This window comes from Prunus mume, linkage group LG8, assembly GCF_029339155.1.
Source record: "Prunus mume cultivar Tortuosa linkage group LG8, ASM2933915v1, whole genome shotgun sequence".
NCBI classification, from domain to species: domain Eukaryota; kingdom Viridiplantae; phylum Streptophyta; class Magnoliopsida; order Rosales; family Rosaceae; genus Prunus; species Prunus mume.
In genome coordinates, this window is record NC_142705.1 from 14,064,825 (window position 1) to 14,076,693 (window position 11,869).

Consider the following 11,869-nt stretch of genomic DNA (forward strand, 5'->3'; position numbering starts at 1 on the left):
GGATAAAGAGATGTGTTAAGTGACATATTAGTGAATGGTAAGGATCAATCTAATGGAAAATTATGTCGGTTTGATATTTTCTTTTTCTTTCTCAATTGGTTTTGGTAATAAATTAAGGTCAATGTAATGGGAATTCCAAGGTCTGTGTCTCTACAATCCGTTTATTCTTTAATTTTTTTTTTGTTTTAAAAAATTTCATTAATGCTAGTTGTAGATGTAAAATTCTCCTTACTTATTGCCTCTCACGGGTCGTTTTATAGTGATGATATCATTTGAATAGTAACTTCACTTAAGTTTAATGAAATAATCATGTGACTAATATTAAGGTTCACATGAGTGCATATATGGCACCCTTACTATAGAATTTTGCTGCCTCCCACCATCTTTGCACAAGAATTCTATAATGAAGGTCTTATATCTAAGGCTCTTAAATGAGGGTCTATTTCTTAATGGTTTGATCAAATTAATTAACCGTAGAAACAAATTGATTAATTTGATTCAAATATTAAGAGATAGAACCTCATCATCTAAAGTTGGGTGTTCTCTTTCTTCGAGTTACGGTTTTATGTTGTTAGTAGTGGCACTCTCTTGTCGCGCACTGGTTGATACAAATTTTATAAGAGATATTTAGTCATATACCAATTCTTAGCATTAAAACTATAAATAAACTCTACACCAGTTAATTTCTATAAAAAAAACAAAAAATAAAAGCTGGCCATATTGAATTTAATTTTGTTTATTAAATTACTTTGATACCTTGTTGAGTGTTTTGGGGTTTTTTATGAGGTTTTTGGGGTTGAGTTTGTTTTAAGAAATCAATGGCAGTTTTGTAATTTAAAAGAAGTTAAAAGTCTTTTTGTTATGTAAATGGGCTTTGGGTGTGTTTCTAAAGTCCATTTCATATATGCTTTTTTTATATATAATTTGGACTCTGATATTGAGTATAATAATGAATCTCCTAATTTATAAAGATAACTTGAGGAAAACTACTCAAGGATGAGTATTTAGAAAGACGACTGAAGACAGCTCCTAAAGACAGCTCCTAAAGACAAAGACAGCTCCTAAAGACAACTCGAGGGTGGGTGGTTGAGTATAAATATTATAATTAAGGACAACTTGGGGAAAACTACTCAAGGGTATTAGAAAGACTATTGAAGGTTACAGGTATCTTTTATAAAGACATCTCCTACGGATAATTGAGGGTGGGTGAGTACAAATATTATAAAGACAAGTTGAGGATGGCATGTGTGGATACAAATATTATAAATTATAATATTTTTGATAATGTTCACTGCCTAGGTACAAGTTCAGTTTTCCTTATTTTCTCCTTCATTTCTTCCGCGAAATTGAACATTCAATTTCATTAACTGTATCTTCAATTCAATATCATGTCCTGCACTTTGGTCACTTTTATTTTCGTTTTCATTCATGTACACTTTTGTCATTTTCATTTTGTTCAAAATGAATTCTTTGTTCATATTTATTTGGTAAATCTTCAACTACATTTTCCAATGAAACACTTTAAATATATATATATATTTATGCAAAAATCCTCTTAGATTTTCAGCAATTTGTTCTTCAAAAAAAAATCTCAACAATCAACACCTAAGACCAAAACAATAACAATAATGCAACTACATATAAAATTAATAATTTAAGAAAAAACAAAGAACAATAAAACCTGAATTTTGAGCATTTTTTCTTCAACTTGAAGCCCTTTTTTAGCTAAAGGAATAAAAAAGAAGCAAAGCTTTTGGTTGGACTAGCAGACAAGAAGAAAAAAAAATTTAAAAGACAAAATCGGATGCGCATGCTTTTCCTTTTATAATATAATATATATTAGTCCCGATCTCTTGGACCACGGAGTCCAAGAGATTGTAACCGTTGGATATTAATCCAATGGTTCAAAAAAGTTTTTAAAAGGAATGCAAGAGTGAGTGAACCGTTGAATTTACATCAAACGGAGATCGGATGTAATATATATATATATATATACAGTCCCCTTCTATTGAGGATCCTCAAATAATTTTATTTGAGGGACGCCCTTTAGGGTACCCTACAATTTTTTTCTCAATGATCCAAACCATCTATTTTTTAGGTCTTCATTCATAGATCATTCTTACAAAAAATTAGACAAATCTGAAACCGTTTCGACATCCAATTGTGTTTTACAAAATCAATGAACATGGTGCTTCAATAAAGTACTAAAATTTCAATAACTCAATTTAGTGGTCAAATGATATCGGATTCAAGTGATTTTTTGTAGAGATGATCTTTGAATGAGTATCTACAAAATAGACGGTTTGGATTAGTGAAATACAATCCGGAGTGGGGCCTACAAGGAGTGTCCCTCAAATAAGCTTATTTGAGGGATCCCTCAATGGAAGCTCCCTGTATATATATATATATATGGGAGTGGATCCATGGCACTATATTTTTGACACAAGTTTTGACACAAGTTTTCAACCATTAGATTGAAATGGATTGAATGGCTAAGATTAACTAAACTAATTATATATTTTTAAGAAAAATATATATTAAAAATAATTATTAATTGACTTTTCTCTTTCTTATTTTTCTATTTTCAATCAATGTTTTATAAAATCTTCCTATTTCGTATCCTCTAGAATTCTTCAGTTAATGACTTTCCCATCCTCCTCCTCTTTCTTCTAAAAGCTTTACAGGTTTCTGATTCTTTTTCTTCTCTATCCCTAACTTTGTTTTTTGCTTTTTTTTACTGCTTAGTTTTTGGGTTGTTAAAGTTATACATAGATTATGATTCTCGAAGTAAAGGCTTGGGGATAACACCCCATCCACACACACACAATGAACTGCACATCAAACTGTCTTTTGCCATATATTTTTTAATGTTATTATTAATCATAATAAATAAAAGTTTGTAAGCCATTAAGATGTTAGAAGAGAGAGAGAGAGAGAGAGAGAGAGAGTTAGATCAACCAAACAGTAGAGAAGAAATATTGCAACAAATCTGGGCTTTTTCTTTTTTGGTTAAATACTAATATCTTATTTTCTCTTCAATATTGGTAGCTTGAGACAGATTTTCTACGTCGTGGAAGAATGCTCGGTTGGTGTAGATGATAATGGAAAGGGGAAGGTAATGGTGAGGTTTCACAGGTTATTAATTGAGAAGATCATGATAAGAAAACAAAAGGAGGAAAGATAATTGAGTGATTTTCGGGATTATCATAATTAATAAATAAAAATGAAATTTACTTGGCATTAGAGATTTAATTTAATTTAAGTAATTAATGAAACATAATCTCAGCCATTCAATCCATTCTAATCTAATGGTTGAAAATTTGTGTCAAAAATATAGTACCACAAATCCGCCCCCTATATATAGGCTTTAAAATACATAATATATACTAGCCTCTCCGCACACGCTTGCGAGAGGCTTTTAAAATAAAAAATAAAAAAAATTATTTTAGAATTAAAAAAATGATGAGTAATTGTGTTTCATAAAAATAGAATCCATTATTTGATTTTTTGTTAATATGAAAAAATGTGAATTTATCATATTATCCTCATTTAATTAATAATTTCAATTCTTAATGTATTGCATTAACCAATAGTATTTTATGATATTTTGAATGTTTCACCATTCTCTACCTTTTACTTTATATATATATATATCGTTTTGGCATATACAATACATATATATATATATATATATGGAGGATTATAATTTTTTTTGTGCCCCCAAAACTTTTGGGCCCCGTCTTTGTTGCCTGTTCAACAGAAGATCACACCACACCATCACCACACATGTGTAATGTGCTGTGGAGGACGACTATTATTAACGGACGTGCATGCAAAAGAGCTAGAAAACTACTTTTTCTCATCATCTCAAAATATAGTAAAATTACAATCAGAATGATTAACTAACGTAAGAAAAATCAACCAAAAAAAAAAAAATCAAATTGCGAATACTCCCGACACTACTTAACTGATTGTTGGGGCAATTACATTAAGAGAATAAAAATGTTTGTTTTTTTTCTTGGGTCTTTTCTAGTGTAAAGTATTGGTGAATTCAAGTAAATATTCTTGTTCTTTGCTTGATCAATGATCTCTAAAGAAAAAATAGGGAAAGAAAAACGACGCATGCAGCATCTATTTGTCAAAGTGTAACCTAAGCAATGCCCTTCTTTGTTCTTTCCCCAAAAAAAAAAAAAAACATTAAGCAATGCCTTTCTTTGAGGCATATATATCGGTTTCTAAGGCCATCCTCAATGAGGACTCTATTTGGGGCTCAACGACCACAAGGCTCCAATATATACAAACTCTCTTTAAAAAGGCATCTCTAAATGTGCAAATTTGGGGCTCTAAAACTTAAAGCCCAACCGGAGTAGTAGCTAAATGTATGAGCTTGGTTGAAGCCCTTGAAACCGAGTGGGACCCACCAATTGAAAAAGCTGCAGCCCACTTTTGTGCTATTGACTATACAAGGCATACTTGCCTTAACTTTGGTTGTTCATTTGCATGTTGGCCCACATCCGTCAGATTTGGTTGTTTCATGGGAAATAAGCTGGTGTAATCACAATTCAGAAATAGTGTGCTGAAATAATCAGGCTACAAATTGTATTCTAATATAATCACTTGAAGACGTGAAATGACCAAAGTGCCCTCCATATAAAAGCAGATGTATCAACCCTTTAGCGCCTCTTTCTTCTCTGTTTTCGCAGTTTGCCAAAAATGGGGAACTCTAGGTTGCGAGACATTTTGGCACTAAGCAATCCAGTTCGCAAGCCATCCATAGTCACAACCCATATGTCCTAAACTTTCAAACCCTAGTTTGACCGTAGCGGAGCCGGCGGAACGCACCGCCTCCATTGTTGACCTCCAGATCGAAGTGATTGCGACTCCACGAGAAGCGAAAGTGGCGCCTTCCGGCGTCGTCGTGAACGGAGGTGAGTTCATATATTGGTTTGGAAGTGTATGTGTATTATAAAATCGGGCAACCCCTTTTCACCACAGAAGGGCAGAAAAGCTTCAATTTTCAGTTTGAAGGCGTTATGATATGTTGAAATTCATAGTTTGTGTTGTTATCTGCAGTGGGATGTATGTGGTAAACTTGAATTTTGGTTAAAATTGACCGAATGCTTGTATAATGTAGTGCAATGTGTTTGATAATGGGCAAAATAACAGCACACAGAAAAATCATATGTTAACTGTGTCTGGCCTAAAAGTAGGTTTGTTAGGGTAGTTTTAGGCTGAATATAGATGCTAATGTGGGGAATTTATTGGCATTCTGGGTTTGTTTTGGTAAGAAGTAAAGTTTGTGTGTTTTGGTTTCCAATTTGGTAATTGAGCTTATACCACATAATATGTTTTGTATCACAACCTGAGCCTTTTGTTGAAGTTGTTTACATTTGTTAGAGGTTAGAGGGTTCATATTGCTGCCATGGTATGTTTATGTGAGTTTGTTAATAACTTGGAACCCACAGCTATGTACAAAATCAGAGAAAAGACAGAAATGAATAAAAGTTCCTTGTTGAAGCAGCTACAATTTGAGTTTTGAAGATTTGAGGATTTATAAAATGATACGTGTAGTGGAATTATTGTTGTGTATGTTTTTATTTGTTTGAATGTATCTTTTTTAGTTTTATTCATTGATGTAGTAATTATCTATGTTATTTGCAGAAATGGATACTGTTGGAATATTGGTATGCTACAATGGAAGTTGGGTTAAGAAGGATAACATTGAGAGTTACGAAGGTGGGGAGGCTAAAGGCATAATAGTGTCACGGAACGTAACGTTTTCCGACCTTGTTCAGCGCATTTATAAGATCATGGATGCAGATCCCACAAAATATATTGTCACACTGAAGTATTCAGTTCCTGTATCCTCATCTGTCTATAAGCACATAAGGGTTGAAGACAATGATGATGTTAAATATTTTGTAAAGTACAACACAGATGTTATGGCCTCTAAAGTAACCCCTTTAGTAGCAAGCTTGAAAAATATTGAAGGTCATGGTATTGAAGGGTGCAATGGCATTGTAAGCGTTGAGAGTAGCAATGCTCCTGCTGACTTTGTTGTGGAACAAAGAAATGTGGTAATTCGGGACAATGAAACTGAAAATGGTGGGAATGATTTTAATTGGAGTGATTGGGTTGAAGAAGTGAATTTTGAAAGTGGTGAAAACATAGTTGCTGATTTCAATGAACCTAGCAACGAAGAGGAACCGCAATCTGCTCCGATTCTGCATCCTCATGAGGACAACAATGTCGAACCGTCCACTGTGCAGTGTAGACAGGTGCAATCCGAACCTTCCCGACAATCAAGTTCGACTGAAATGCATACAAGTCGGGCTGATTTGAAGCATGGTCAGAGTTTGGAATATATTCAGTATGGTGGAGGCGTTTCGTGCATAAATTGGGAAGCAAATTTGAAGGTTGGCCGAGTTTATCCAAATAAGATTGCCCTTTTAAAAATCATCAGTTTAGCAGCAATTATAGGCCACTTTCGATTGAGAACTGTCCAATCTGGGAAGCATCGGTTGTGTGTTCGCTGTTGGCAACTTCCTTGCCCTTGGAAAGTTCGGGCATATAAAGTTGGATTACATGAGTTTAAGGTTGTTAAATACGATCCACTTCATGAATGTGATCTAAGGTATGTCAGTGGTCATCATCCTCAAGCTACGACTGAATTGCTGTCTGACTGTGTTAAGTGGAGATTTCAGGATTCGCGCAGCATTTATACAGTGATATCAAGAAAGATGTGAAACAAAATTTCGGTGTGAGCATAAGTTACTCTACAGCGTGGAGAAGCCGAGAGTTAGCTTTCAAAAGAATTAGAGGGTCTGCAGAAGAGTCGTATTCCCTTCTCCCTTCCTATTGTTATGAATTGGAGCGTCAAATCCGGAACTTTGACATACATTGAGACTGATGCAGCTGATCACTTCTTATACTTTTTTATGGCAATTGGTGCATGCATACGAGGATTTAAGTCGTCAATGCGGCCCGTGATTGCTGTTGATGCTACCCATTTGAAGTGCAAGTATAAAAGTGTTTTGTTTGTTGCGACCGCATTTGATGGAAATCGGAACATATATCCTGTTGCATTTGGGATTGGAGATTTGGAGACGGATGCAGCTTGGGAGTGGTTTTTGAGAAAACTACATTGTGCAATTGGTGATTGCTCGAATCTCGTTGTCATATCAGATTGCAAGGTTAGCATACAAAATGGGTTGCGTAGAGTTTTTCCTGGGGCGAGCCATGGTATTTGCTTTTATCACTTGAAAGGCAATATCAAAGCCTCATTTAAGTTGAAGCAGTGGGATCCGATATTGGGGTATTTTGTAAGGGCAGCTAAGTCTTATCGTCTAGCGGAGTTCAATCGTCACTTTTCCAGGATAAACAATGACCGAGTGCGAACTTATTTACTACGTGCAGGCGTCCAGAAGTGGTCTCGGGCCCATTGTGATGGACGACGATATAATGTGATGACAACGAATATTGTGGAGTCCATTAATTCAGTTCTTCGGTTTGCAAGGATGCTTCCGGTGCTACACTTGATTGACGAAATTACAAATCTACTTCTCTGTTGGTTTAGGCAACGTCGAGAGTTAGCAATGAAATCTCATTCTACGTTGTGCCCTGATTTAGGGGAAAAAAAGTTAAGGAAGAGGTTAGACGCTGCGTCAAGGATGAATGTGGTCAAAATCAATGATGTCGAGTTTAATGTTCTGGATGGTGATTTGAACGGTCTGGTGCACTTGCAAAACCGTAGTTGTACATGCAGGAAGTTTGACTTGGAGCAACTCCCGTGCAAGCACGCTATTGCTGTATGTCGGCACTTGAAATTGAACCCCTACTCCTTTGCCTCTTCTTATTATACACGTGCTACATGGGAAGTTGCGTATGCTGAATCTATTTATCATGTACCACCTGAAGGCACATGGGTTATTCCCGAAAATTTGAAGAAGGTCAAAATCCTTCCTCCTCTTTGTAAGGTTATGCCTAGCCGTCGCAAAACACAAAGAATAGCTTCTAAAGGAGAGGAGTCCCGTCAAAAAAAATGCTCAAGGTGTGGTGTGAAGGGCCACTACCGAAGTACATGCAAACAATCTGTCCCTCTCACCAACAAGCAGCACGTTGCGTAGATGTTACACTTGTTTAGTTTCTACCTATGTTTTGGTCAACTGCGAAGTTGATGAATAGCTTCGGTGATGCTGTAGGGATGGAAGTCGGTCCACTCAACGGTCATGTGAAGCATATGGAACAAGGTAACAAGTCCTTTGCAATGAGAGCCTATTATTAGTAGAAATTGGTGAACATACAGTGCCATCACCACAATGAAACCAGCTGTAAATTAACAATGTTCCACTGGCCAATGTGTGTTTCAAATTAGCATTTATGTTCGTTTGTTATGTACCTTTGATTTGAAAATTGAATTGAATTTGATTTGGTGTTCTCTATTGTGATCGTAGTCAAATTCGCATAAATTGCTTTCCTTTCCTAGACAACGTCATGTATTCCTGTCTGTATATTCACACGAGCGTCATGCTGCTGTCCTTTTGTTGCGTCCAAAATGAAATGGCCTAGAAGGCTAACTACAATTGCATCTCGTACATAAAACTCCTTCAAATGCAAAGCTTGCGCAATTACTGTGATACTGGTAGTACTTCATGATTGCTCATTGTTCTCATCGCCATAGAACAAAATATATAGAGAATTTTTGGGAAAGTATACATGCAGCTACACATGGTCAACAGATCGCGATATTATTTATAATATCGCGATCTATTCTGATGTGAACTTTAAATAAAAAGCATTATTAACTTGAAGTCACACACACAGAGGATGAAACCCTTCCCCCCTTCTAGGTTCTGAGCTACTTAACCACAACGGCAGTCATCGCTTTTTGATTACTGACTATGGACTCTGGTATTTATAAGTGTTCGAACCTGTTTTGCAAAATAGAATTATTTACTTAGTGTTCTATATTGTTGCTCAAATATTTCATTACTTGATGTCATTCATTTCTGTCCTACTTAATCCATTTCATGTTATTGCATCTTTAATTCGAAGGTTCATTATAAGTACTGAAATTACTATCCCTTCAAATTGTTGCTTGTTTACTTAAATGAACACCCTCCTTTTTTTTATTTCGTATTTAATTCTTCCTTTCATAACTGTATTTTTGTTCCACGTAAAAATTTGCATGTATGTATACTGTCCGTGGTTTGTATGGCATCGATATCTTTCCGATCTTTCCATGGATATTTCCGTGCTTCAGAACCACCAAACTTTCCTAAACCCGCCATCGTTACGACCTTTGCTACAGTACCTCTTTACCATTACTCAAATAGAGAAGCTATATTTTATGGTGCCAATCAATAAAGCATCAATAAAAGCACAATATACCTACCCTACGATCACAATATCAGACAATACAATAGCAATATAAAAGCAATAAAACAACAATATAAGTACTCTACGATTCCAATATGAGACGATAATATACCAATACACGAACAATATAAGTACTTTATGCTTCCAATATGAGGGCAATAAACATACAATAAGCACACATACAGTACACAACACTTTACAGTTATACAAACTTAGTAATTTGCCACTCAACCGTGAGAATAAGAGGACGGCGAAAACAAGGCACCACATTCATACAAAATTCATTTCGTGTCCACAAAATGCTTTGAACCCGTACTTACCCTGACCCAGCTACACAGACCCTACCAAAATCCAAGTGGTTACAGGTCCATCATTGGATCCATGTCCTTGTTCTTCTTCCTCGTTGCATGCACAAGGCTATGATCAGCCATTCCTTGGCCACAACTATTCAGCACCTGCCAGACACCAGCAACATCTATTTGGCTCCAATTATAGTCTGGTGAGATGACGGAAGCATCATCTCGGAACATCTCGAACCCATTGTTAAAAGATTCAACCATTTCATGGTTAAATTCTTCAGATTCAGTGAATTTTTGCACAGCATCTTTCTTTGTTTCTTCCAATTTGACCTTCAACCACTCTAACTTTGCCCTCCGACTTTTGGCTTTCATTGTTTGCTTCACTTCTCTAGCATATGCTTTGTTCAGCTTGTTCGTCAAGTTTCCCATCACCTGGCCATGAATATCACATTTCGTTTCCCACCAATCCGTAGCCGCACACAAATATTGGAGGTCCTGCTTCACTTCAGCAATTTTGTCTAGTGGATCATTGTTGTCAGCCTCACTTCCAGATGACGTGGGATCGTTATTTGGAGTCCCAGGTGGAGATGGGAAAGGGACATGCCATGGCTGGTCTCCCGGGTAACTGCCATGGTCGTTTGGAGGGATTACGTCTGACATCTTCAACTATGGATGGCGAAATTGCACACATGCACCGTGCAAAACACTTAACATTAGGTTCAGTCTACAGTTTTTTTTCTTCATAACCAACAATAGGGTGAGCTTTAGTATAGCTTTGCTCTCTGCTATATATGGAGAACTATGTTTGATATGGAATTCAATGAGTACGTTAAACCCTCTTATATAGAGGAAGTTGTGCGTTTTATATTTATTTCAAATTGGTCATTACGGGTCAGTCTGCACCCTGTCCTCTTTGTAATTAATGAGAGCATTGTAAGATGCCCATTACAGCCTTACCAAATACGAATAAAGGTATGTCAACGGTGGAATAATTGGCCGTACAAATATACACACCTAAACAACTGTGAATACACAATAAACACAACCTTACTAAAAAACTGTATACTATCTTACTATTCAAGGTCCTGACGTAGTAATACTACAAATGACGACCAAGTTCCCTAATTATCAATTTACGAAATATACACAAATGTTTATAAATTATTCAGTATTCCCTACAAATGACGAGACTATATTTTGTCTATATGAGAAAATTAAATTACACGAAAACAGTCATATACAGTCCCGACCCACATTTCAAGGGGAAGTTAACGTCAAGTGGGCGGAATACACATGAACTTATTTGCAAATATCAAAATTCACAATTCGGATTTTACCGATATATTAAAAAATGGAACTCATCTGCATCAGTTATTTGGAAGACAGCAACAAAGAAATTTGAAACACATATACTTTCATGGTCCTTTTTTGTAAACCTCTGCATTTGTACTTTGTCAAATGACCGTACTCATAAATTTGGGACATTTTGTACTTTTGGGACATTTGTACTTTTGGTACACGAGGGCAATTGGTCAAAGAGGACAAAAGGAATAATTTGCAAATACAACAAAGGTCCCATACAACAAACACCAACCAATAACCTAATTACACAAACCCCAAGTGTAACGTGTTGGCCAACAATTGGAGCCAACCATTCCGCCAAAAATTGGAGCCAACAACTCCCGCCAATAACTCCCGCTAGTTGCTGACTGTTATTTACTCCTACTCATTATTACCTCCCACCATTTAATTGTAACCCAGCTGCATCCACCCAACATTTCCATCACATTTACTCTGTCAAACCCCCTGCTAGCGCAACAATTTCACCCACATCACAATTACTTCCAGTTTGGGCAAGCTAATGCCCACACCAACCCGCAGTAAATACCCAACACCCATGGACCGAAACCCCACACCAAACCCAACCCTTGCCATTACTGAAGGAGGGGACAATGACACACCTGCCAAATCAGCAACAGAAGACAGAAGACTGGGTCCATAGACTGCAGCAATGTCGAGCCAATACCATGTTCTGGAAAAATCTCTATGCAAACATAGTGTTAAAAATTAAAGAGGGCCAAGTTAGGTGGGTTATCATAAAAAACCGCACAATTCGGGCACGTTATGAAGCCCGGATGCATCTCCTACATATAAAGGCTGTCAGAGCTAAAATTGAAAATACCCCGCCACTA

At 36.4% G+C, this 11,869-nt stretch overlaps 1 protein-coding gene across 1 annotated transcript; it reads left to right on the forward strand.

Moving 5' to 3' along the window:
* The first annotated feature begins 6,863 nt into the window (after window positions 1–6,863).
* On the forward strand, window positions 6,864–8,126 carry LOC148914794 (uncharacterized). The gene has a single exon (XM_089043303.1). The coding sequence runs from the start codon at window positions 6,864–6,866 to the stop codon at window positions 8,124–8,126; it is 1,263 nt and encodes a 420-aa protein (XP_088899429.1).
* Window positions 8,127–11,869: the final 3,743 nt, after the last annotated feature.

What these genes read in the sequence shown, in the direction of transcription:
- LOC148914794 (XM_089043303.1), top strand. Translation starts at nt 6,864, where the DNA reads ATGAATTGGAGCGTCAAATCCGGAACTTTGACATACATTGAGACTGAT.